The 26,012-nt window shown below is 55.7% G+C and overlaps 7 protein-coding genes across 7 annotated transcripts; 4 read left to right on the forward strand and 3 right to left on the reverse strand.

The window, feature by feature from the left end:
- Positions 1 to 3,402: 3,402 nt before the first annotated feature.
- PG986_007247 (uncharacterized protein) lies at positions 3,403 to 4,798 on the forward strand (the record flags this gene model as incomplete). The annotated part of the gene is made up of 2 exons (XM_066843469.1): positions 3,403 to 3,526; positions 3,606 to 4,798. 2 exons carry the CDS (start codon positions 3,403 to 3,405, stop codon positions 4,796 to 4,798), a joined length of 1,317 nt encoding a protein of 438 aa, XP_066699581.1.
- An 894-nt stretch (positions 4,799 to 5,692) lies between these two features.
- PG986_007248 (Checkpoint serine/threonine-protein kinase BUB1) lies at positions 5,693 to 9,424 on the forward strand (the record flags this gene model as incomplete). Its single annotated transcript, XM_066843470.1, has 4 exons — positions 5,693 to 6,687; positions 6,798 to 7,056; positions 7,077 to 7,209; positions 7,284 to 9,424. The coding sequence occupies 4 exons, from the start codon at positions 5,693 to 5,695 to the stop codon at positions 9,422 to 9,424; spliced, it is 3,528 nt and encodes a 1,175-aa protein (XP_066699582.1).
- A 666-nt stretch (positions 9,425 to 10,090) lies between these two features.
- PG986_007249 (xylose isomerase-like protein) lies at positions 10,091 to 11,460 on the reverse strand (the record flags this gene model as incomplete). Its single annotated transcript, XM_066843471.1, has 2 exons — positions 10,091 to 10,615; positions 10,672 to 11,460. The coding sequence occupies 2 exons, from the start codon at positions 11,458 to 11,460 to the stop codon at positions 10,091 to 10,093; spliced, it is 1,314 nt and encodes a 437-aa protein (XP_066699583.1).
- A 3,348-nt stretch (positions 11,461 to 14,808) lies between these two features.
- On the forward strand, positions 14,809 to 16,985 carry PG986_007250 (major facilitator superfamily domain-containing protein; the record flags this gene model as incomplete). The annotated part of the gene is made up of 3 exons (XM_066843472.1): positions 14,809 to 15,327; positions 15,398 to 15,542; positions 15,604 to 16,985. The coding sequence occupies 3 exons, from the start codon at positions 14,809 to 14,811 to the stop codon at positions 16,983 to 16,985; spliced, it is 2,046 nt and encodes a 681-aa protein (XP_066699584.1).
- Positions 16,986 to 17,527: 542 nt separating this feature from the next.
- PG986_007251 (DNA repair metallo-beta-lactamase-domain-containing protein) lies at positions 17,528 to 20,181 on the forward strand (the record flags this gene model as incomplete). Its single annotated transcript, XM_066843473.1, has 2 exons — positions 17,528 to 18,075; positions 18,114 to 20,181. The coding sequence occupies 2 exons, from the start codon at positions 17,528 to 17,530 to the stop codon at positions 20,179 to 20,181; spliced, it is 2,616 nt and encodes an 871-aa protein (XP_066699585.1).
- Positions 20,182 to 20,942: 761 nt separating this feature from the next.
- On the reverse strand, positions 20,943 to 21,536 carry PG986_007252 (uncharacterized protein; the record flags this gene model as incomplete). The annotated part of the gene is made up of 4 exons (XM_066843474.1): positions 20,943 to 20,974; positions 21,063 to 21,165; positions 21,294 to 21,441; positions 21,523 to 21,536. The coding sequence occupies 4 exons, from the start codon at positions 21,534 to 21,536 to the stop codon at positions 20,943 to 20,945; spliced, it is 297 nt and encodes a 98-aa protein (XP_066699586.1).
- A 1,693-nt stretch (positions 21,537 to 23,229) lies between these two features.
- Positions 23,230 to 24,180, reverse strand: PG986_007253 (CCAAT-binding transcription factor subunit B; the record flags this gene model as incomplete). Its single annotated transcript, XM_066843475.1, has 1 exon — positions 23,230 to 24,180. One exon carries the CDS (start codon positions 24,178 to 24,180, stop codon positions 23,230 to 23,232), a length of 951 nt encoding a protein of 316 aa, XP_066699587.1.
- Between the last annotated feature and the right edge of the window lie 1,832 nt (positions 24,181 to 26,012).

Here is a 26,012-nt window from a genome sequence, read left to right on the forward strand (position 1 = left end):
AGGGAATTCTTACCTCTTCCACTACATTTGTAGATTTCCTGGTGAATGATTCTAGTCTGGCGAGTTTCGTCGATCTGTTTCCCGAGTAACTCTTCATCTACTGGCCGAGTATAGCCGATTCGCCTTTGGTAAAATGAGTAGGGGAGGAAGAACGACAACCCCAAAGCATCATGGCAAAGCAATTAAATACAACTTAATAACGAGCCAGGACTTGTTGACAAAATGAAGAGGCCGCCCTTCGCTGTACACCAGACGCAATACTGCAAGGTTAAACAGAAGCATTGAAGCGGGATGATGGGATATGATGGTTGAAGTAAGCCGAGAGCCATGAAATTGTGCAGACCTTCCGCTCCAGGGAGAGGCATGTGTATCGCATTGTACAACATATAGACATATAATACGTTTCACACCCTGTGGGGTGACCAAGCGGACGAACGACTTCCTGGGCGTAGAATAGAATAACAAGCCGTCATATACCTACCTGAGATAACACCCGTATGTTAAGGGCCAGAGGCATACATCATAACCAACCAAACTTGGGAGATTCACGTCACACTACCTGCACTCTGTACCATAACCAGCAATGTCATTATATGATCTCAGCATCTGTACTTTTTGACGCAGCATGGGTTGGTTGAGTGTCGAGGTCGGCTTCAACGATGCGGAAGCCCCAGCGGGGCCTCCTTCGACTCGGGGCCGAACCGGAGGGGTAAGAAGAAGGGACACAGCAAAAGCACTCGGGTCTTGGGTCCCATTGACGAAGTTGTCTGCGGCAATGATGGCTACGTGTCACGCAGTTAAGAAAAATGAACGCAGCGGTTGCTGTATGCGTACACATGCGTACATGCAGGCACATATAGCAACGCAGGCGGCCTAGGTAGGCAGCCTAGGTTAGGAGGTAGGTAGACAGCCTAGGCAGGCAGATAGGAGGCTAGCCACAGACAAGACCCGAAGCTCGAGCTCGTGTGGCGTGATGGATTTACAATGTGCATAGGGTCTAGGCCAGCGATCGTGCGGTGCAGCCCACGCAGCCCACTCAGTCGCGGCAACGGCACGACTAAGCAGCCCCGAGCCATCCAGCAATCCAGGGTCGCCCAAACTGCAGGGCAGATCAAGCATAATCTGGCCGAGCCGAAGGGCAAACCCGCCGGGACATCATGCGATGGGCTGCTGGATGGCACTGGCGGTGTCCACTTGGATCTTTCGACGTCAGCCCCGCCCGCCCGCTCTGGCTGGCGCTCCGGGTGAAGAAGGAAGCGAATGGAGGCGCTTGCCATTTGCCATCCCAAGAGGGCAGGCAGGTTTTGGATCGAGAGGATGAGACGGCTCGCTCAGGGGACCAGAAACCTGAGGGCGAAAGGCGCATCCCGGCTCGACGGATCCAATATTAACCCCGAGGGTACGGACCGAATGAGTGGTATGATCTGGAGGTCAATGGCAACACTGAAGGTGGCGTTGCCCGGAAAGTCCTCTCTATCTCGGACCTGAACGACGGAGACGATAGTAGCGAGGTCTACAGCCTACGGAACCGACAGGTAGTGATGGCAGTCATGAGGAATTGCTCAGGAAGGCAGCACCAAGAGGATTGCGATGTGTTGGGACTCTAATTGGGCGGCTGAGATGTATCTACTGTACGATTGCCATCAAATGCATTCTACATTTGTATACAACAATCGAGGAACCCGGTCGGTCGGTCGGTCGATTGCAGCAATACCGGAGCCCAAGATGTAGGCCCAATACGATGATATCCTGATGATTTCGGAAACGATGGCATTCAAGCTCAATTTGCATGCTACCCGGCCATCGGACCGGACGAGACGATGAGGAAACGCCCATATTACCACGTAGCTTGAGGCAAAAGAGCCCGTAAGTTCCCAGCGTCAGATGGAGACGGCCCGAATCTGGCCAGAGCAGAAAAGTGGCACATCCCATCTGGACAGATGGGCCGGACAGTGCAGTGGCAGCCAGAGCCGACGATGTTCAATGGACTTACAGTAGACCTACGGGATGGGCGATATTGGCCAACTAGACGGATTAATAAGACCACCTTCGGTTCGTTTCCCAGCAACCTTGGAACCCTGCCAAGGGGGGAGAGAAAAGCCTTGTCGCTTGTCTCGGAAACAGGTGAGGGTGAGGAGGTTCCGTCCGAGTCGTGGCGAACACGCGGAGCAGCCCCCAGCCCCCAGCCCCCAGCTGGGTGAGTGAGTGCAGGCACAGTACCCAGGTAAAGTATGTACATGATGTACGGATACGTTGTCAACATCAATTTATCAGTTCCAATGTGTCTACTCGTCCGTCTCTTTGCCTCCCTGCTCCAAATGTCGATGTCTGCAAGTACAGCTGGGCAGCTGGGCATGCAGCATCGTCGTGTACCGACCGCTGGAGGAGTGGGCTACTTACTTACTACCTTATTATTATTAGGTTATTGTTGGCCTCTCGTTTTTAAGTAGGGCAACCAGGCCGATCGGCTGATGTGAAGCCATTGGTTGCGAGCTACGTCGGGACCCCACGCACGTCGCAGGCAGGACGTCTAAGGTTTTACTGTTAGGTGATTCTCAATGTTCCAGTCGAATCGAAATCGTCATTTAGCCCCTCAACCCAACCCAACCGAATTGAGCTTGACCCCTCCTCAAGGGTCTTTTGGGGGGGGACAGTGCTACATCAATCCTACCTACATGTAGCTATGTAGGAACCTTGGAGGAGGTAGGTACATCCTCACCTGCACTCACTGACTGATGAGACCTCGTACCTTCTGCCCCGCCATCCTGTTTACGTATGTCTGTGTGTCTGGTGTGTCTGCTTGCTTGCTCGTAGCTTGAGGTACATTGGCAATAGCTGTGCAGCTGTAGCCAATTCTCTCACCATCTACCGTCTGCTATTGATCAGACTCTCTCGCTCTCTCTGAATTTTCTTCCTCCTTCCTCCTTCCCCCTTCCTCTCCTCTCTTCCCCTCTTCTTTTCTACCCATCCTATCTACATACCAACCCGAATCAAACCAATACATCAGACAGTAAGCAACAAAAATGCCCCATCCAGAAAGACGGCGCCTGCCAATTGCCCGCCTGTTTCCAATGTTATTATCGGGAACCCTGCTTGTCGGAGAGCTCCCAGAACCCCCACCATCATGCTATGCCATGGCGTTGAGGCATATTTCTGGAAACGGGGTTTCCAAACATTGCCCACTTGCTTGTCACACTCAGCTGCTTGGCTCCAGTCGAGGGCCCTTGCTTGCCTGACCTGAGGAGCTACCAAGCTACCTATTCCCTGGCTATTCTTAGTCGTGCTCAGGCCTCGCCGTCCGATATATAAAGCTCCAGCTCCCCCTCTTCCCTACGCTCCTCCATCGGTTCAAGCTGACATCCTTTCGCAACAACACAGCCATAACATCCACAACAATTCACCATGGGTATCAAGAAGATTCACGCTCGTCAGGTCTACGACTCTCGCGGTAACCCTACCGTCGAGGTTGACGTCGTCACCGAGACCGGCCTCCACCGCGCCATCGTCCCCTCCGGTGCCTCTACCGGTATGCATACACCCCCTCCCGCGATCCCGATCCTCCTCCCCCAGACCCAGCAGCAACTAACAAACCTTGTGATATCCAGGCCAGCACGAAGCCTGCGAGCTCCGCGATGGCGACAAGGCCAAGTGGGCCGGCAAGGGTGTCCTGAAGGCTGTTGAGAACGTCAACACCGTCATTGCCCCCGCCATCATCAAGGAGAACGTTGATGTCAAGGACCAGTCCAAGGTTGATGACTTCCTCGTCAAGCTGGATGGTACCACCAACAAGACCAAGCTCGGTGCCAACGCCATCCTGGGTGTCTCCCTGGCTATTGCCAAGGCCGGTGCTGCCGAGAAGGGCGTTCCTCTGTACGCCCACGTCTCGGACCTTGCCGGGACCAAGAAGCCCTACGTCCTCCCCGTTCCCTTCATGAACGTCCTGAACGGCGGCTCTCACGCCGGCGGCCGTCTCGCCTTCCAGGAGTTCATGATTGTCCCCTCCAAGGCCCCCAGCTTCACCGAGGCCATGCGCCAGGGTGCTGAGGTCTACCAGATCCTCAAGTCTCTCGCCAAGAAGAAGTACGGCCAGTCCGCTGGCAACGTCGGTGACGAGGGTGGTGTCGCCCCCGATATCCAGACCCCCAAGGAGGCTCTTGACCTCATCACCGAGGCCATTGAGAAGGCCGGCTACACTGGCCAGATCAGCATCGCCATGGATGTTGCCTCCAGCGAGTTCTACAAGGAGGACGCCAAGAAGTACGATCTCGACTTCAAGAACCCCGACTCCGACCCCACCAAGTGGCTCACCTACGAGCAGCTTGCTGCTCTGTACAGCGAGCTGGCCAAGACCTACCCCATCGTCTCGATCGAGGACCCCTTCGCCGAGGACGACTGGGAGGCCTGGAGCTACTTCTACAAGACCTCTGACTTCCAGATTGTCGGTGATGATCTGACTGTCACCAACCCCATCCGCATCAAGAAGGCTATTGAGCTCAAGTCGGCCAACGCCCTTCTCCTCAAGGTCAACCAGATTGGTACTCTGACCGAGTCCATCCAGGCCGCCAAGGACTCCTACGCCGCTGACTGGGGTGTCATGGTCTCTCACCGATCCGGTGAGACCGAGGATGTCACCATTGCCGATGTCGTTGTCGGTATCCGAGCCGGCCAGATCAAGACTGGTGCCCCCGCTCGTTCCGAGCGTCTGGCCAAGCTCAACCAGATCCTCCGCATTGAGGAGGAGCTCGGCAGCAACGCCGTCTTCGCTGGCGAGAGCTTCCGCAAGGCTGTAAACATGTAAAGAAAGAAAGAGAAAGAAAGAGAACAGTGCACTATACCATGGAATGACTTTTATGATCGGGAATGAACGGAAATAGTTTGGGCAGCGACATAGACAAAAGTCAGAATGAACGAATGCAGATATCCAAACCACTACCACTACCACTACCAACTTTTTGTGTAATATGCTGTTGTGCTCTCTTGCCATGCTATACGGAATGCATCCAATCGTGGACGGGCATCTTTGATACTCCTGGAAGGATACGCAGGTTCTACACCCTGAAATGTAAAATATACCAAGGCAGCCGGGGAAGTTCCAGCCACGTTTGTTGCCTATGTGGACTAGTTGTGAAGGTAATAATCCAGCTGTTCCGACTATCTCGAGTGTAACGATCGATGTATGACGTGCAGACATAGGGACTGGATATACTGCATCCTAGTGGAACAGTACCCACCAAATAGCAACAACGCAAGGATGAGGGGAGGGAATACCGCAGTCGAGCCCGTAAGAAGCGAGAAACGAGTGGCAACAGACAAAACAATCACCTGATTACAGGCCCGGCAGTTGTTGGCCAGATGCTTGCCAATATGTTGGATGCTCAAGGAAGTGACAGAGCATGTGGCTAGTGGGCTGTGGCTGAGGAATGTGGGTGTCGTCAGGGCAACGCGGAGAGAAGGGGGCAGAAGGGGGCCCAACACACCCAAATAGTCAACAAGCAAATCAATTTAACGATAACAACCTCACCCCACCTTTGCACTTCTGCCTTTTCGATAGCCAAATCCCAACAACGGATCGACCACTCTCTACCACGAGAGGCCGACGATAAGATACTAACCTAGGTTTCTCTATCGTCCTGTCGCGCCATTGCGCCAAATCGCCGTCGCTGACCCCTAAACCACCCATCAACCAACCACCATGTCAGCCTCGGACGATCTCATCAACTTCGACGTGATCGAGGGCCAGAAGGAGAACATCCAGTCACTCCCGGGCGGCCGATCGGCGAGGAAGCTGGCAGAGCTCTACTCACCCTCGCCACTGCACAAACTGTCGACGCCCACACCTTCGGACACAAGGGACATCAACAACTGCATCCGCGCCGAATATGAAGCCGAAGTAGCCAATCTTGCAGAGTCGGACGATCCCCTCGACATCTTCGAGAGATACGTGCGGTGGACGTTCGACGCCTACCCTTCAGCCCAGGCCACGCCCCAGTCCCAACTGCACACCTTGCTAGAGCGTGCGACCAAGACCTTCATCGGCTCTGCGCAATACAGGAACGACCCCCGCTATCTGAAGCTGTGGATGCACTACGTACATTTCTTCTCCGATGCGCCCCGCGAGACCTTCGTCTTCTTGTCGCGCCACAGCATCGGCGAAACGCTCGCTCTCTACTACGAAGAGTACGCCGCCTGGTTAGAGGGTGCTGGCCGCTGGAACCAGGCCGAGGAGGTGTACAAGCTGGGCATCGAGCGCGAAGCCCGACCCACGGCCCGCTTGCTCCGGAAGTTTGGCGAGTTTGAGCAGAGGCGGGCGCAGCAGCAGGAAGAGACGGACGCGCCGTCCTCGCCCGCACTGCCGACCGTCCGACCGGCGCTTGCCGCCAAGGTCGATCCGTTTGCCGCTGCTGCACGAGCAGCAGCTGCCGATCCCCAAGCACCTCGGGCTGGCGCAGCTGCAGCAGGGCCCAGCGCCAAGCCGGCGAAATCCAAGCTGACCATCTTCTCAGACGCGGATGCGGCACCTCCAGTTGTGTCCGCGATGGGCTCCGGGTCGAAGGGTTGGGATACAATTGGGTCGCTGGCAGATCGCAAGAAGGAAAACACAATGTCGCCGAAGCCGTGGGCGGGGAAACTCTTCAGGCGGGAGGAAAGAAAAACGAGGGGCCCAAGATGCCTGTCTTCAGGGATCCGGTAAGCTGACTTGGTTTTACCCATACCCTCTCTATGCCCGATTGTTGATGATAACAGGACTAATTGTTGGCGGTTGTTTCGCGATTGTTGTATATTCAGTCCCTAGCAAGAATAGCAGAAGCCCATATTGTCATTGCACCATCAAAACATCAGGTGATTGTAAACCCGGCCAATGGGAAACGGGAACAAATATTTGTCAACCTCGAAGCTGTCTACCCAACTCCAGAAGAACCCGGCACAGAACTCAGCTTCGAGGAGTTGTGGGCTGCAGGCAGAGGATGGCTAGATGCTCGTTGGGATGAAGATAGCTTCGCAGATTACCCGCAGCAGGAGCAGCAGCAGCAGGCCTCTGATGAGAACGCACCGAACGTAGAAGCTCTCACAAAAAGATTGCCACGAAACTAGCCGTTCACCAGGACATGGTAGAACTGGATGAAAACGGCGTCGCCAAAAACCAGCAACAGCAAAAGCCCAGTAAACCAAGAAAGAAGAAGCTGATGGAAGTTAACGAGACCCAAATCAGTCAGTCACATCCACATCACACACACACACACACACTTACTTGCCAGTCTGACTTGTTACTAACCCCAACCCAGTCAAAGCAAAGCTCGACTCACCTTCCAAACCAAAAATGAAGAAGAGGAACCACTCAGCAGAGCCCACCATGACTTTGCACACCAAAGCTGCGACTGACGAGATCTACGACCTCTTCAACGCTCCTATCCAAACGGCACAGGGGCAGGCCGAAGAGAGCGACAATGATGAGTACATGACTGACGATGACTACACTAGTGGCGGGGAGAGCACATGTACCACCCGCCAGATTGAAATGAGCGATGCACCCGAGGAGGAGGAGGAGGAAGAAGAAGACGATGGTAAAAGCATAAGCGAGTGGTCCGATTTCACCGCTCGAAAGGTGCTTCCTGGACTTAACGGCGAGGAAGACGGGGGAGGAGACGATAATGACACGCAAGTGTCGGATCTCATCGACGCCAATGACAACGAGCCTTCTGGACCTTTGACTGTCGAAATCAACGGTCAGATGGAAGAAGTCGAGGAGTCCATGACGCCCACTGACGACGAGTTCCCACGGACTAGGTTCATCCCCATCCCACCCGAGGATTACGTTGCGCCCACTCGGCCGTATAGGGACCCGGTCGAGGCGGCTAACAACCGCTTGCCTTTCATGACACCCATCACCGAGAGAACTGAATCGTCACTGGGAAACATCACTGGAGCAAAGCCTAACTTCTTCAAGACTCCTTGCCACGATGTTCCTGTGGAGGATGACGAGGACGAAGAGGACGACGAGGATTTCGAGCCTCTGAGCAGCCCGTTGCGCGAGGTCCTCAGTGATCGTCGATCGCCTGTCAAGATCTCGCAGCCTTTTAGCGAGAGGCTTGCGGCCAAGACGTCAGGCACGGCCAAGGTACCTCCCAAGGGACCCATTGTCAAAGAGTCCCAGTGCAACCCCGTCGACACTGCAGTCCGAGAGGACATCTTGAACAATATACACCCTCCGCTCAGCTCGTCCCCAGGCTTCTTTGACCACCGCGGGGCCCGCTGCGACAAGGGAGCCGAGATCCGCCGATACACCAAAGCTTTGGCGAAGTCTAGGCAGAGTGGCAGCAACGACCGGACCAGCATCAGCCGTCCCGTTATCCTGGAGTTTCCCGACACGGACCACGTTTACACACTCAAGCGCGAACTGGGGGCAGGAGCGTTTGCTCCCGTCTATCTTGTAGAAAACTCGGCACCTGGCGCCGCGGAGGAAGAGGATGAGCCGCTCATTGAGATGGGCAAAGGCGACTTTGCTGTGACAAAGCGCTCGGTTTTGGAGGCGCTCAAGATGGAGACGCCCCCTACTGCCTGGGAGTTTCACATGATGCGGCTGGCAGCCACCCGTCTTGGTCCTCAAGATCGTGCCACGGCTAGCATATCCGCTGCTCATGAACTACACCTCTACCAAGATGACGGCTTCCTGTTCCTCCCCCTGCATGCCCATGGCACCTTGCTGGATGTGGTGAACTTCTTCCGCGAGCAGCCCTCGGGCGTCATGGATGAGCCGCTCGCCATGTTCTTCGCCATCGAGCTCCTGCGCACGGTCGAGGCTCTCCACTCGAAGCAGATTCTGCACGGCGACCTCAAGGCTGACAACTGCCTCCTGCGGCTCGACGCCCTGTCGTCGGCCAGCGGCAACGACCTCAGCAACCAGTGGCAGGCTGACGGCAGCGGCGGCTGGGCCGAGCGCGGCATCGTGCTCATCGACTTTGGCCGCGGCATCGACATGCGCGCCTTCGTCCCCGACGTTCAGTTCATCGCCGACTGGAAGACAACGGCCCAGGACTGTGCCGAGATGCGCGAGGGCCGCCCCTGGACTTGGCAGATCGACTACCACGGCCTTGCCGGCGTCCTGCATACGCTGCTCTTCGGCCGCTACATCGAGACGGTCCGCTGCGATGCCGGCGGCCTGGGTACCGCCGCCAGCCGCCGCTACAAGATCCGCGAGAGTCTGAAGCGCTACTGGCAGACCGATATCTGGTCCCGCTGCTTCGATATCCTGCTCAACCCGGGCAGCCACGTCGAGGAGGAGGAGGGCATGCGCATGCCCGTCACCAAGGGCCTCCGCAGCATCCGCGAGGACATGGAGGTCTGGCTCCAGGCCAACTGCGAGCGCGGGGTCGGGCTTCGGGCCCTCATGGGACGAGTGGAGGCGTTTGCGCGAGCTCGCAAGTAGGGATTGGCTGAGCGACGCAAACGGTCTCTGAAGTAACGCAACAACGAAGAAATGGAGAAAAAAAATGGATGTTTGCTACTGAGGCAGGCACAACACGAAACACACATGAACGCTTCTAGCAAACGAGACACGAGGCAACGATGAATGGCGTTGATGATTGATAGAAGGAGGGAGTGTGTTTGGGTCATATCTTGATCTTCCTAGGGACACATGTTCAGCATGTCTGGCCCCTGACGATTTTCAGACAAAAGAAAACGGGGACGGAAGCCCACGCACATACACCATGGAATACCCATTACTTATTCTCTAGACATTTTTTTACTCTTTCATTCAGTGGAGGGAGGGCCGACCCTGCCTGGGTCCCCTGCTGTTGTACATAATGAGCATGAGCCAAATATAATACCCCCTATACCCTAGAGCCGTTTGTCAAGACGCCTGTGGCTATTCTCTCTTGCTTAGACCTTCCTTCGTAATCCTACATGACCCTTCGTGAGCGCTCGCTTAACGAATCCATAATACATTAGAGTAAACCCCCAAAGATGTCCGTTTTCATCACGTCATCCGAAGCAGTTTCTTCCGGAATAGCTGACGGCAGTTAATAATAATTGCGGTGCCTCCAAGACGTATGCAGAGGTGATTCGAAGTCGTATCAATTGGTTACTCTGACTACGATGCATCCGATTCGCCTTCCGAGGACTCGGCCGCCTTCTTCTTTCCTTTAGCGGGTGCTTTCTTCTTGGTCACAGCTCCCGCCTTGGGCTTGGCAGCTTTCTCCGCCTTCTTTGCATCCTTGGCCCCCTTTTTGTCGGCCTGGGTCTGCAGTTTATTTCTCTCCCCCTCCCCCTGAGCTTGAAGCTTGACGTCCAGCGCTTTGAACTCGTCGCTCTCGGGGTCCATGCCGATCAGACTCTCCAAGAGCTTGATCTCGTCGGCCCAGACCTGCTTGTCCTCAACAGACTTGCCGTCGGCGCCCTTACGGTCGATGGGTGTCTCGAGGACCATGGGCAGGCCCTGGAAGGGCTCATGGTTCATGACGTTGTGGAAGGCGCGTAGGCCGAGGAAGCCCGTGCCGATGTTGGCGTGCAGGTCGCGGTGGGAGTTGAAGGGAGCCTTGCTGTCGTTGAGATGGAAGGCGCGCAGGTACTTGTTCCCGACGACGTCGTCAAAGGCCTTGACGGTCTCGGCGAAGGCCTCGGGGACCGCAGGTCGTAGCCGGCGGCGAAGGTGTGGCACGTATCGATGCAGACGCCGACGCGGCTCTTGTCGTCGACCTGGGCGATGATGTCGCGCAGGTCCTCGAAGCGGCACCCGATGACGTTGCCCTGGCCGGCCATGTTCTCGAGCACGGTGACGACGGTGCCCTTGGTGGCCTTGTGGGCCCGGTTGAGCTGGGCGGCGATGCGGCCGATGGCCTCGGCGCGGTCCTCGCCGTTGGTGTTGCCCGGGTGGAAGTTGTACAGGACGATGCCCAGGGCCTCGCAGCGGTGCAGGTCGTCGACGAAGGAGGCGTACGCCTGGCCGGCCTTGGCCCGGTCCGCGGCCGCCAGGTTGACGAGGTAGGAGCCGTGCGGCACGCAGTGGCGGTGCGCGTCAAAGTCGTGCGCCTTGGCCAGGCTGCGGAAGGCGTCGCGGGCCTCGGCCGCGAGGGGCGGATTGTCCCACTTGCGCTGCGATTTGAGGAAGAGGGCGAAGGCGTTGGCGCCGATGTGGACGGCGTTGTGGACCGAGTTCTGGACGCCGCCTGCGCCGCTCACATGGGCGCCGATGTACATGGCCCGCTTGAGAGATGCGACGGCGGTACGCTTCGCCAGAGGCATGATGTCTTCGATCTTGGTCTTTGCCGTACGGGTCTTCTTGGCCGGCTTGGTGTCTTTTCCTGGTGGTGCCTGGCCCACCTCGTCGCCGTCCTCTTCCGCGGCAGCTTTGCGCTTGGTCGGTCTCGCTTTGCGCGAAGCCTTGGCGTCTTCTACTTCGGGCGTCTCGGATTTGACTTCGGCGACGGCGCGGCGCGAACGCAGCGATTGGCGCGGCGGCATTGTTCTTCTTGGCCGAAATATGTGTGGTTTTTATTTCCTCACTCTTTGTTAGAGGCCGCAATTGGTGTTGCTATGGATCAAGGCAAGCGCGGAGTTGTCGCGGCACGTAAAAGGGTTGGGCTTTCGATGACGGAGTTGAAGAGGCGCGCCTGCAAGGGTTGCAGGAAACGCGAAAGCACGTGGTCCTCCTCGAGTGCTTTTGTGGATCGTCAATCGGCAGCCATCATGTTACTACTGAGTGTCGAGTGTGTGTCGGTCAACAATTATGACTAGTTACAAGGCAGGAATGCAAATACGCACGGGGCTATTAATAGGCATGCATCCTATCCTCGCGACACGGCTTTTGGTGATACGAGACGATAAGAACATCATCACTAGTAACTACAACTCCTTGACTAGAATGCATACCTACAACGTAGCAGGTACACAGATTCGGGACCGACCAGATCTCAGAAAGATCAGATGTGTTGTGTAGTGCGAGATGATATCTTTGTCCGTTCTCACAGCAGTATCCAGTGTCCAACATTCGGTACCTGATTGAAAGCTGATTCTGCCTCCCACCAGTTCACATGGCCGGCTAGCTACCTTACCTACTCAGCTAATCGACCGAGTGTTTGCCAAAAGCCTTCGAGGTTCGTCGCCAAATCAGGACGACTACTGCAGGGACATCCTGGGCTTCAGCTGCTAAAACTGCATTAATAAAAAAAGAAAAAAAACACACAAACAGCATGACAAGACGATCGGCGGCAACTTCCAACCCAAATCTGCATCTTGCTCACGCTGATGTTTGGTACACCATGTCTCACCCACGTGCTCCCTCCTTACTACATATAGTCTGCAGCGGTGGTCTGAACAACGGTAACCCAGGATCTACCAAGATCTGTCAGGGTTTGCTATAGTTTTCCAGACCTGGCCAAGACGGCAAGGTGATGCCCGTTTACCTTCTGCCTTGGGCCAAACGTGCTCTGCTTTCCAATGTCGGAAACACGAACCCGCCGAGCCATACTGGAGTGGATTAAAAGGAGTCAGCATGATCACGCGACTAATTACCCGAAACGACGACGGACAAGAGCCGTCGCGGCCACAAGAACGCAACAGAAAGGGTCAAACCAGGAAGAAGAAGAAGAAAAAGAAAAAGGAACTGCACGACTGCTGCTGCCCCGAGACTTCGCTTGATGGCCAGACTCGGCTTAAAGCAGAGTGGCATGCATATGTAAAGTATGTACCTAGGCCTTTGGTTATTGCCGCACTTGTTAGCATGCATTGGGGGCTTTCGGGCCTCGCCAGACCCATGCAACCCAAAGCCCTGCAGCGAGGCAGATATCCGCACTTGACTTGAACCACCTCCAGGTTGTGCTCGGTGTCCATGACGGGTTAAGAAGGCCGTGTTTTGTCTTGGGGCATCGTGGGGGGTTCGTTAGCTGCCCTGCTGGCCCCTTCTCGTCGACACCAGATTGGCGGGGTACGTGGAGGAATTGGGATCAGAGCATCAGCAGTTAATTCCCCGTCCCCAGTCCCCCGTCCGTGTGTGATTTGGCATACAGATGTACATACATCTCATCAGGCATTGATAGGCTGATGGCTAATAACTCATACAACCCAGGGCCCTGGGGCTTTGTTGATCGGTAATCAATGTGTGATGGACTGACTGGACGGCTCCTCCATCCCTGTCAAAAACGGTTTGCCGACGAGATTTGTATTGAAGGAAAATGCTGGTTTGGCCGGATGGGGTATGGCTGGCAACGTGATTTCGCTAGACTACGACACACACACACACACACACACACACATGGGGGAACCGGTAAAAATCCGCACCCGCATGGCATAGCATCCGAAGCCAACATACGAGATGAAAAGCAGAAACGAGCACACGACCACTTGCCTCTTCGGCAGCGGCCAAGAAGTCCCAAGAGGCCCCAAGAGGTCCCGAGCATCTCACAGCCTGCGTGCCAAGCTGGAAGCTGGAAGTCAGAGATGCAGATGCAAATGCAAGAACTTTCGACGAGGCGGGCTGGGCGGGGGACGGGCTTGCGTGCTGGCGTTGTGATGTCACCAATCAGAGCCTGCCATCAGTCCTGCGCAACCTTAAGCTGCGGTACATTCTGGTAACATTGCCCAGCCAGTCGCCCTTGGCTGGGACCCCACAGGGCACTCCACTGAACAAGCGGGGGCCTAGCAGGGGTCCTCCAGGGCAGCTCCACACACATTCGCTGCACCTTTTTTTCTTTTTTTTCCTCTTTCTCTTTTCGCATATTCCCGACTGTGTTCCCGAAGCCAAAGACAGCCACACGTGTTGCTTTGCTGGCTGCCCATTGGCCCAAAAGTCCCCTCACACCATCCCTACCAGTAGACAGACTTGTCGATAACGACGAAGAAAAATGAACGGCTGTCTGGCCGTCGAAGAAATCCTCACTCTGACGCCAGCCCACTCGATTGCGGCTCAGACAACCACCCCCTGCCCGATTGGTCTGCTTTTCGAAACTCTGGTGACCGAGTCCGTAATGGGCAATTGCAATTGCACGCCTTTCTTTGCTTATGATTTCCGTGCGGTTTTGGGCTGCACCCAAGACGTCATGTGCACAGCCAGGAAACAAGCATTCTGCTCCCGTTGGTCTTGTCTGGGCGCCGATTCCCTGTCGTCCGACCGCTTGACTCTGATCCTCTGCAAGCACGATGCCCATTGATTTGCCAAGCGGCGAGCTGGACGCGGCAGGAACTCTCGCGGTATCAGCATGGTCCCATGTTGCATGCAGCTCGTCCGGTCTTGGTCTTGGTCGTGCAGATGGCGAGATGGTATGGATAATGGCTGGGCCGCCTGGGTGTGGGGGATCTCGAATACTGTCTGGGTTCGTTGCGAAAAAAAGCTAGCTCCGCAGTAGTTCCAACTGTGGCCATGCCGCCGGGGTCTGCGATGGATTGATGGGTAACCATTTGCCTGCCTCGGTGCTTCTATAACCGGAGACTGATTGTCTAGTAACCTGCGTAGTTCAATATCTAGTCCCCCTCGGATCCGCCGCCAGGTCCGCTTTACACCCTCACACACCCTAACCTGCTAACCTTCAGCGGTCCTCGAGCGGGTAGTACATAATGGCCGAGACGTCCTCCTGATTCCTTGGCCTCGATCCTCTTCTCCGTTTCCTTGGGCCAGTGGACAAACTTTCTTCGGCTCCCGGTACCGCCCAACTCTCTAGGCGTCCTGACATTTAATCCCGCCGGTTGTCACTTCTGAACAGGCTCGCTTGTTCTTCCGTTCAACAACAACCACAACCTACTCATATATCCACCTAATCCCTCCCCTACCAACCCGTCCCGTCGTCTTGTGTAGTGTCCTACACCACGCAAGACAGCATGGCTTCCTTCATCCGCCATCACCGGGAACACGACCCTCCCATCGGGGAGATCCCAGTCCCCCATGGTCCCGCCACCGGCACCGAACATGACCACTACCCACAGCACGCGGCGCCTGCCACGGACCACGAGAAGGACATCTTCAAGCACCTCACACACCCCGACGACTCCTACACTCCCGAGGGCATCTACTGGGCCGACCTCCCCTTCTGGAAGCGTTGGCGCTTCGTCCGCCAGGTCGACAATGCCGAGACCATGTCCGAGCTCCGGACCGTCGGCAGCATGTTCAAAAAGGACCCCCTTAGCCCCATCGCCTGGTACTTCCGCAACGCTGTCCTCCCCGGTGCCGGCCTCGGTCTGGAAGGCTACGTCCTCTTCTCCATCGGCAACCTCGAGCCCCTCTTCAAGTCGGTTTGGCCCGACTGCTGGGGCAACCACAAGGTGTGCAGCACAAACTGGGTCGCTGCGGTGACGTATCTTGAAGTTATTGGTATCATGATTGGCCAGGTCGCTGTTGGCGTGAGTACTCCCTAACAAACAACCGCAGCTGAAAGAAAGCCAAGCCGCAGTATACTAACTCTGTTTGCAGATTATTGGCGATTGGATTGGTCGACGATGGGGTCTGATTCAGGACGCCTTGATCATGCTTCTGGGTCTGATCATGTTGACCGCCACTTGGGGAACCACTCTGGAGGGCTGGGTTATCTGCTATGCCTGGTCTCTTTTCATCTACAGTAGGTGTCCTCTCTACCCCTTTAGTCTCCCAATTCGTGGCTAACCGGGAATTTTTTACAGGTTTCGGTGTTGGCGGTGAATACCCGATCACGGCTACTTCTTCCATGGAGAATGCCGTTTCCTCGGGCAAGCTGTCGACCCGTGACGATCGTCTGCACCGTGGCCGCAAGGTCACCATGGCCTTCCTGATGCAGGGTTGGGGTCAGTTCTTCAACCAGGTCATTCTCATTGTCCTGCTGGTCATCTTCAACCGAGGATACGGCGAGGGCCCCGTGTACAGCCAGATCACCGCGCAATGGGTGTTCCGACTCTCCTTCGCCATTCCTGCCATCGGCACTCTCTGGTTGGCGTACTTCCGTACCTACAAGATGCGATCCGCCGGCAAGCAGCTCGAAAAGGCCAAGAAGAAGGCCAACGTCACCGGCTACGATGCCAAGTCGCTCAAGATGACTTGCAGCAACTTCGGCGGCCGACTGTTTGCCACGTCCGCCGGCTGGTTCTGCAACGATGTCTTCTTCTACGGCAACAAGCTGTTCCAGGGTAAGTTCATCGCTGTCATCAGCGGTGGCAAGAGCAACCTCTGGACGACTTGGCGCTGGAACCTGATCAACGTTGTCGTGGCGCTTGCTGGCTACTACTTGGCGTCATTCATGATCGACAACAAGATGTACGGCCGCAAGCTGATGCAGCAGGTCGGATTCCTCGTCTGCTTCATCACTTTCGTCATCCCCATGTCCAACTACTCGTACTACACCAGCCCGGCGGGTATCCATTCCTTCCAGGCCATGTACTTCTTGTCCTCGTTCTTCAACCAGTTTGGGCCCAACTCGGTCACGTTCTTGGTTGCCGGCGAGGTGTTCCCCACGCAGATCCGAGCCAGTGCCCACGGTTTCTCCGCCTGCATGGGCAAGGCCGGAGCTCTGCTCGCGTCGGTTCTTTACAACTACATCGACGATCAGACCAAGTTCTACGTGGTGCCTTGGTTCGGCCTTGCTGGCATGTTGATCACGTTCTTGTGGCTTCCGGACACCACCGGTCTCGACCTTAAGGAGCAGGAGCGCCGGTGGAAGTACATTCTGGAAGGCCGCGAGAAGGAATATCACGGCATCGCCATCCACCCGCAGCACTTGTCGCTTTGGGAACGTCTGATGGGTGTCGGCAAGAACTACCACCCTGACATCGACACGAAGAGCAAGATTGAGGACATGCGTGCCGAGTGGGCCGAGAAGGAGGCTTCCCGGGACGACCCCGAGGCCAGCAACATGCAGGATGATGACGACGAGTTCACGGAAGATATCCACAACTACTTCTCGGGCAAGGCGCCGGTGCAACGACAGGGCAAGGGTGGCCTGAAGGAGAAGACGGCACAGAGCAGCGCACCCAGCAGCACGAGTGAGCAGACTGGTGTGCTCGTGGAGAACGAGAAGGTTCATCATGGATAAAAAGTAGATTACGGCATTACGAATTCGGCAGCAACCAAAGATTGTGGACTGCTTGAAGAATAAAACTGCTGGAACAGCAATATTGATATCCCAGATACTGGAGCCCCCCGTGACCTATCTCTGATGTAGTTAGTACATGTGCTGGACATTGATGGATTGGGTTGATGTGGGAATGAGCACTTGCCGCACTGGACCAAGGATCCCGTGACTTGGCGTTTTCTTTGTCGCGTCAGGTCCCGCGTGCAAGGTCCGGAGTAAGCACTGGACGTTAGTGGGGGGGGGAGGGGGCAGGTTCCCTAAATTGCTAACCTAGGTAGGACCTAACAGGTCAGTAAGTACCTACAGCCTACTTACCATACCGTGTGAGTGTGAGCGTAATGGGACATATCTTTGCCACCACCCAATTTCTACATCACCTACCCTCAAGTACCATTCATTTCACCGAAACGCTTTGCTAAGAGAGGCGCATGCGCAGCATGATTCGTGACACATAGGTCGAGAGGAGAATACACGAAAGCAACAGGAGCCCATCATAATCGAAAATGCCCCCAGCCAGGACGGCGCGGGCCAAACCAGCGAACCCCCGTCAGTCCAAGCTCAACTTTGGCCCTCCCCAAGCCAACGGAAAGACGTCGGCTTCCAAACAGAAACTGCTCCCCGCCAACGGCAACATCCTGAATTTCTTCAAGAAGGTCCATGTCGAAGAGCCGCTTTTCATAGGCGATCCCTCGGTGGGTGGTGCCACTGCCGCCGCCGATGCCGCGCTCTCGTCGCCGATACGCCCGAAACTGGAGGAGCAACCGGCCGACGATATCCACCATGCCGAGCCCGATGACGACCCCCTGCCCGAGCCGAGGTTCAATGAGGACGTCGGTTCGTCGAAACGACGGAAAATGAGCCACGACGGCGAGGAAACCGATGACCCGGCTACTGCTGCAGGCACCGGCACCTCGACGTCGCACAAGAGGGCCAAGAGAACAAAGGCAAAGAAAGGCCCTTTCCTAGACGACTCGGACAGCGAACCGGACTCGGCCCTGGAGGCATCGCCGCCGAAACAAGAGACCCCAATGGATTCTCCGGGGAAGACAAGGTTAGAGGAAGACACCGCGCCGCAAATGAACCCCCCAGACCCGCTTTGCTAAGGGACGAGAGTTGTGCAGTCGTGCCCGAGCTTCCGCAGATCAAGACTGAGGACTCGGTGTATGACGATTTCAAGGACATGGACGAGATGGAGGCTTTGTTTGACGACGAGCTCGACGACGGCGAGGAGTACCGCGCCATGCGCTACATGCAGGAGCAGGCGCGTCTCGAGGCTGAAGATGGCATGGATCAAGCGCCCGACGGCGCAGGAGAAGGTTCCCCCAATTCTCCCAACGAAGGAGATGCGACTGCAAGTTGCCCCTTGTGCAACGCCAGCCTCGCCGGATTGTCGGTGGAGCATGCCTCGGTACATGTGAATGCGTGCCTTGATGGTAACCCCTTACCGCCACCGAAGCCACCGGCTAAACCGCCGCCGGAACCCAGTGTCCAATCTTCGGATCTAAGCAAACGGTTCTCGCGAGCCGCTGTCCCGAGACCGGGGCAAGCAAACCCGATAGAACTGGGCAGCAAATCGGCCGGCAAACCAACCTCTGCCTTCAGTAAGCTGATGTCGACTCACGCCGAAGACGAAGCTTGGGCTTCGGCTGCCGCTACCGAGACGGCTTCTCGTGGGAAGCCTGCCTATCAGCGGACCTGCCCCTTTTACAAGATCATGCCGGGGTTCTGCATCTGCGTGGACGCGTTCCGATACGGCGCCGTCAAGGGATGCAGCGCCTACTTCTTGAGCCATTTCCACAGCGATCACTATATCGGACTGACGGCCAGCTGGTCGCACGGCCCGATCTACTGCAGCAAGGTGACAGGTAGTCTGGTGAAGAATCAACTCCGGACAGCTGCCAAGTGGGTGGTTGAACTCGAGTTTGACGAACAGGTCGAGATACCAGGCACCGAAGGCGTTACCGTCACCATGATACCAGCCAACCATTGCCCTGGAAGCTCTTTGTTCCTCTTCGAGAAGTCGGCTCCAAGAACGCAGCGTATTTTGCACTGTGGGGATTTCCGTGCCTGTCAGGCTCATATTGCGCACCCTCTGCTGAAGCCTGATGTTGTCGACTCGATATCTGGCAAGACGAGGCAGCAGAAGATCGACATATGCTATCTCGACACGACATATCTCAACCCGCGCTACTCCTTCCCACCCCAGGAAATGGTTATCAGTGCCTGTGCAGAATTCTGCAAAACGATATCGGGGGACCCAAATGCCACGGATGATGCATTCGAGGCCCTCAAGGGGCCCAAGGGGACCACCTCGGTCAGCAACTTCTTTACCAAGGGCTCCGAGGGCAACGAAGCCCCGGATGGCAAGCATAAAGACGACACGAAAGCCAACCCGAAACACCGCCTCCTGGTCATCTGCGGCACCTATTCGATTGGCAAGGAGCGCATCTGCAAGGCCATCGCCCAGGCCCTGAACACCAGGATCTTTGCTTCGGCGTCCAAGATCAAAATCATCAAGCAGCTGGGCGACCCCGAGCTCACCGCCCTCCTCACCACCAACCCGCGCGAGGCCCAGGTGCACATGCAGATGCTGATGGAAATCCGGGCCGAGACGCTGCAGGAGTATCTCAACGGCTACAAGCCGCACTTCAGCCGCATCGTCGGCTTCCGCCCGAGCGGCTGGAACTTCCGGTCCCCGACCTCGACGGCCCGCAGCGTCAACGTCAATGTCCAGCCCTCGTCGGTACCCTCGACCCAGGTCCTGCACGGCCCGGCCTGGCGGACGCGCTTCGGGCCCCGCGACTTCGCCGCCCAGCGCGGGAGCACGCGCGAGGCCATGTGCTTCGGCGTTCCCTATTCGGAGCACTCAAGTTTCCGCGAGCTCGCCCTCTTCACCATGGCGCTGCGCATCGAAAAGGTCGTGCCCACGGTCAACGTCGGCAGCGAGGCGAGCCGGAAGCGCATGAAGGGCTGGCTCGACCGTTGGATCGCGGAGAGGCGGCGGGGCGGGGTCGTGAAGGTCTTACCGGAGGGGGCGGGTGAAACCAAGACGGAGGACGGGGATGGTGGTAGTGACAAGGGCAGCCAACACCAGGGCGTAGATGAAGACGAGCTCTGGGGCAGTAAGGACGGCAAAGGCGGTTGGGTCAGTTGGTAAGGATACTAAACCAAATACTTTGTGTACAGCATAGGACGGATATACCTTGTTATGAATGTAAAAATCAAATTGTGTATATATTATATACTTTTAAGCATTGTATTGTATTGCAGCCCTGTGGTGGTGCAGAAGTTGCCGCTTGGTGTATTGAAATCTACGCGCTTCGAATTAGGACATGTGGGGGGGATCATTTGAACAGTCGACACATGCTTGCTTCACATGGACAGGCATCTTTTGATTCCGGTCATCAGCGCTGTGTGCTCCTTAGGTCGGCCCTCTAGCAGTTGTGCCACCGACCCTATCTATGATGTGACGGGGGAGCCAGTAGACGTTGTCGTACGAGATATGGCAGAACTTTGGTGTACAATGCTCAATTCGGCGACTTCCTGGCCAAGAGAAGAATTGATATTTGAGTCGGCATAGATGCGGGTATATTCCTCGTCCCCCGATGGAGCTCATGTCCAGGGCAGGCATGGCGCCCAACTAATCTACCTCTGTCCAGCCCATAGCAGCCCGCGGTTTTGCAGACGAAGACAAAAACCCTTCTGTGCCCGGAAAATCTTCTGGTCTGCCAGCCATTTAGCCCTTGTTTCTCGGCTCTCATCAGGGCGCTCAGGTCCCCCTTCCCCGGGGGAGCCGATGGTGCCTCACGGCCACAAGTCTCGGATGGGACTGTACATCAAAATACCCCGGGCCTCTTGCATGTTCATCGCTTTGTGTGAAATGGCGTTTCCAGCTAGCTGTGGGAAGAGCTCACTTCATCACTTCGCTTTGGCGGCTTGGTTGGCAGCCTCTGGAGGGGGGAGTCAGTGGGCAGTTCCTGATCAAGAGCGATACGAATGACGGGTGAGAGCATGCTTGCAAGGGCATATAACACTTACCTCTGCGCGTGGCATCCTCGAGTAAGGTGACGTCGACGGCGCTGTGGGGCAGATGAACATAACGCACGACCGAGCCGCGGATGAAGACGTTCTTGACCGAGCTCTGGCAGTTGCCTCGTTAGTTCCAGCTGGACTTTTTCTTCTTCCTAGTCCAACTTCTCCTCGCACAGCAAGGTAGAGGGAGGGGGAAGGGAGGCGCCAGAGAAGGAGGGCGACAGCGAAACAACATACCAAGTGAGGGTACTTGAGCTCCTCGAGGACCTGGATATCGTCGAGCTTGATATTGAGGTACTGGTCGACGCTCTTCAGGGTCCCCCGGATCTGAATGTCATTCTTGAGCTCGACGGTGACCTCGTTGTCAATTAGGGTTTTGAAGAAGCTGAAGCAGAGGGCACGTGAGACGTCATCCTTTGATATATGCTGCCTTGGTGGGTTGGTGCGTGTGTTTGTGCTTGCTTACCTGAAGAAAAGCATGTTGGCGGGTGGCTTTTTCCTTCTCTTGCTTTTCCCCTTGGGCCAGAAGGGAATGGAGATGAAAGAAAACGAAGAGGGCAACAACGACAACACCGGGCGTGCGTAGTAGTAATCATGGAGTGGCAGCGACTCTTTGTGGTTTCCTTGGCGATGGTTGATGCCATCGGGAGACGGACGGGGCGAGAGTGGCCCAAGATCGATGGAACGGTCGAGAGGGTGGGTCCCCAGCAGCGTCACGTGATTAGACACCAACCCGCTTCCTGCCAAATCTTGGCAGCCAATACGTTGACCTACCTAAGTAGGTATCTACAAATATTGCAATCGCCTACTTGACGTACCTGTTTATTGTCATACCAGTATATCATTCATTGAATTGCCCACCCACAGTCTCTGGTTGCTGCCTAACTTTGGCTGTACTTCTTTGTGTTGGTATTATTCTTGTCTTTTGCTCACTCATCTCACCCCAAGCAGGCGTTCACACCACACCAGTTCCTGGATAATGTAGGTAGGCATGTAGGTACATAAGTATGGCTGTCACAAACATTAAACCACCGCTCGACCAAAGAGAGAGAGAGCGAGAGGGAGGGAGGGAGGGAGAGGGAGAGGGAGAAAGTCTGGTTCAAATAAGCAGGAAAAAGAGAGTAGAGGGTAGAGGGAGGGTGTTCCCGCTTAGATTGGTTGTATCTGATCTGATGTATCCAAACCCCGGGGCTCCATCTGGACCGTTCGATTCGACGGTGCCAATGGGAAGTGAAACCCATTCATTGGGCGCAAGGCCTAATTGGACCTAACTCGATGCCTCTTTGCCGGAGATCCAACGAATCATGCCACCTCTGCTACCACTTGCATTTCCAATTGGGGTAATGGCCTAGGGTAGATGTCGTGTGCCGTGTGTAATTTTGGCCCGGCTATCTCGCAAGTCAAGCCTCGCCCGAGTCAGACTCATGCGATCCATATCATGCATGTAAAGTGTGTACGTGCAACGGAGAGCCCGATCTTGGTGCGGGCGGGCGGGCAGGCGTGAGAAAAGAACCGCGGGTAAAGAGGGAGAGAAAAAGATGAAAACAACAAAGGCCTCCCATATACCATCTCAAGTACTGAACATGAAAAAGAATAAGAAGTCGCGCAAGCTACAGCAAAGTGGGGTATCCTTCCATTCATCTCATTCGTATCCCTCCACCTGTCCACTCCTAAATAAAAAGAATCCCAAAAGGCCGTCAGGAGGCAGAGTCCCTCCTGTCCGGCAGAGTACGCCCTCCCACGCGAATGCATCTGCGCGGGGAGAATGCAAGAGACGAGAATCGTATCAAAAGAAAGAGTAAGAAAATGACAAGACGAGAAGAAGAAAAGAAAAAAAGACCCTTATCGCGTGGGCGATGGTGGAAAACGTTTAGGAAAGCCTTTGAGAGCGAACGTCCTGGCGCTCCCTGTCATGATGCTAATTCTCCTTTGGCCAATATGCGAGAGAGCCCCCTTGCGGGAGGTCTTTTGGTAACTCGCCCCAACCTGTCCACTAAAAACAGTCTCAAAACGCAGCGCTACGCTTCCCTAGAAACACAAGGACTCCCCCACCCATCGTTGCGGATGCTCAGAGAGAAAAAATATATCCTGGCTCGAATCAGAAACGTCGTGACTCATAACGTGAACCAACAGGATTCCTGCGGTTCGATCCCTTGTCGCCAACCGACCGCCTCTAGCTGTCGTCTTCGGCATCCTCCTCCTCCTCCTCCTCCGGGCTCTCCGTCTCCAGCTTCGCCTTCTTATGGGGCTGGCCCAGGCTGGCTTCCGATTTCCTTTTGGTGCCGGCCTTCGCCAACACGTCCGCCACGGCCTGCTCGTCCGTCTTGCCATCACCCTTGCCCTTCTCGATCTCGGCCACTTCCTCCGCCGTCAGGAAACGACCACCGGGGCCGCGAGGTCTGCGCATGGCGTGGTTGTGTCTCGATTCGTGAAGGTATGGCTTCCGGCCTTTGCTGGTCAGGCGCAATGCCTCTTCCAGCCGCTGCCGAGCCACTCTTCTCTTCAGGATGCGATGGAACTGTTTGGCATTGACGTACAAGGGTGATTCTTCAGCAACGGCCGTCATCTCAGGCGATTGCGGGGGCGGCATGGCCTGCGCAGGCGGCATGGGGGGCTGTGGCACTGTAGAGCGCGCGTTGTGGTTCAACATGGGCGTGTTCGGCAGACCTGGGCTCGTAACTTGACTTAGGCGGCGGCCTGATGGCATTTGACTCATCTGTTGTGGCGACCGCGGTCCAACTCCGTCCTTTTTGCCGCCAACTCCAGATCCCATCCTCGGTGACGTTTGTGGCAGGCTTGGATCCGAGGGCATGTAGTTGCTGTAACCCGTACCCCCAGCGGCGGCGGCAGTGGCGGCCATTGCCGCGGCCTGTATGCCGGGGACGCCATAATGCATGTTCTGCTGGGGAACACTGTACTGCGTCTGGTACATGTTGTGATTCTGGCCAGAAGTGGCTGGTTGGTGCTGGTTGGGGAGGATGGGAGACGACTGAACGCCGTGATGGGGTATGGTATGACTGGTCGGAGATGTGATGGTATTCCCGCCTGTTGTATTTGTGTAACCAGGTTGGATGTGTCCTTGTGAGTGCGCCGACTGAGGTTGCTGATATTGAGCGTACTCCATCATTCTTGGGAACTGATGGTGCAGTAGGCGGCGGGGATGCGCGTGATACCAAACCAACGGTTGATGTCTCTTGTCGCGTTATACAGATGGAAACAACCGGCCCACCAATTTACAGGGTCGAGAAGCTGAATTGTGCGTGGGAGCTATAAGCTGCGTACGTGCACGACGGTATATGCAGTCGCGAAGGCAAAACTGCAAAACTGGAGATTGACGTCGTTCTTCAGTAGAAGAAAGGTCCCGAAGGATGGCTGCAGTTGGGCACAGTCACTTAGGTAGCCGCGAGTGGGCGAGATGTGCACCCAATCTATTGGATATGCGTGGATGAGCTGGCAGTCGTCGATGTGGTAGGTGCACAGCGCAAGTCTCCGGTCCACGGCATATGCAAGAGGCGATGTGATTTAGATGGCTTCAGACCCTGACGCGGGGCGAATGTGTGTGTGTGTGTGTGTGTGCGTGCGTGTGGCTGAGCGGTGGTTGCTTCGGAGGTGGGAAGTCAGAAAAGAGCAAGCCGGGCTTTCAGTATAGCAGCCACGCGTGGACTTGTCCAATGATGGGGCTGTCGTTCAGAAACAAACGATGTGCCTATCAAATGTCGTCTGCGAAAATCAATAGTCCTGGCGAAACAGCTTGAGCGGAAGTTTCCCCAGAATTCTTCTTCTCTCCGTAATACTGGACTATATGACGGCGGGGCCTATCCAACCAAAAGCATTAGAACCGTTACGTTAAGTATAAGATGGGGGTTTTTCGGATGATGCGAAAGACATGGATGGGTGGAGTTGCTCATTTTCGCGCCTTGGGCCACCACTTGATGCGCTGGCATGCATGACGGAATATGCACGAGCTACGGCCCCACTCCCGTTTGACCAGCTCAGCGATCAGAAACGAGCGACAGGAAAACCTGCCAGCCTTGATTGGTGGCGGCGCAAGGCAGTTTCGGGAGGGTGTGCCTAGCACTCCAACTCAGAGCCCAACGGGACGCACCTCTTCAAGCTATCTAGTCCTATGCACTTCCTTTCGCTCCGGGGAGGGAGGAGAAGGGGCAGAAAAGAAGAAACAAATCGCCAACGGTTTGGCGGCGCCGAAATATGCAGCTCGCAGAAACACATGCGACGCGCATGCCACAACGTTGGTTTGGGGACATAGGTGGAGGCACTAGTCATCCACTCCAACGTGGAGAAGGTGTGTGCGAAAAGGGACGAGGGAAAGAGAATAGGAAAGGCCCGAAGACAAGCTACACAAGATGGGATGGGATGGAGTAGTGATGGTGTGCTGGGCAGAGGGGCAGGCCTTGCTAGCAGGCGAGGGGTGCACCGGTTTCCAAAGGCATGCCCGCTAAGCCATGAACTGGTGGTAGGTAGGCAGATGTATCGTTGCAGATGGAAAGGCCGGATAAGGCTTTGGGAGGGAAGGGTGTAAGAGATTTGAAAAAGGAAGTGAGCCGCCGCGCACCTTTTTTTCGGTCCAGAGTACCGCGCCGTTGGGAACCGACCAACACACCTGGATGGTCTGGTGAATAGAGGAGTTGAGGAGTGCCGATTTTCTATGATGCAAAGTCAGTAAGCCGTGTTTCATAGGCTTGGTAAGAAAGAGGAGTTGTTAGGGCAAAATGCCCATTGCGTGCCAGACAGATAAACAGCGACATATATTGCTGCTGACGGGCTGCATCTTGCAGGCAACGTCGGACAGATGGTACATTAAGTAGGTATGCACATATGTAAGTAAGCCAGCGAGGACGTAATGCCTACTTCAGCAATAGCTAGAGGCACGTATACATCCACCAGGTACAGCTGGCGGCTCGGGCCCGGCCACTTTGGCTTGCGCGAGCAGCAGGG

Source organism: Apiospora aurea, assembly GCF_038362705.1.
Source record: "Apiospora aurea strain CBS 24483 chromosome Unknown utg000005l_segment0_segment0, whole genome shotgun sequence".
Taxonomy (NCBI): Eukaryota; Fungi; Ascomycota; class Sordariomycetes; order Amphisphaeriales; family Apiosporaceae; genus Apiospora; species Apiospora aurea.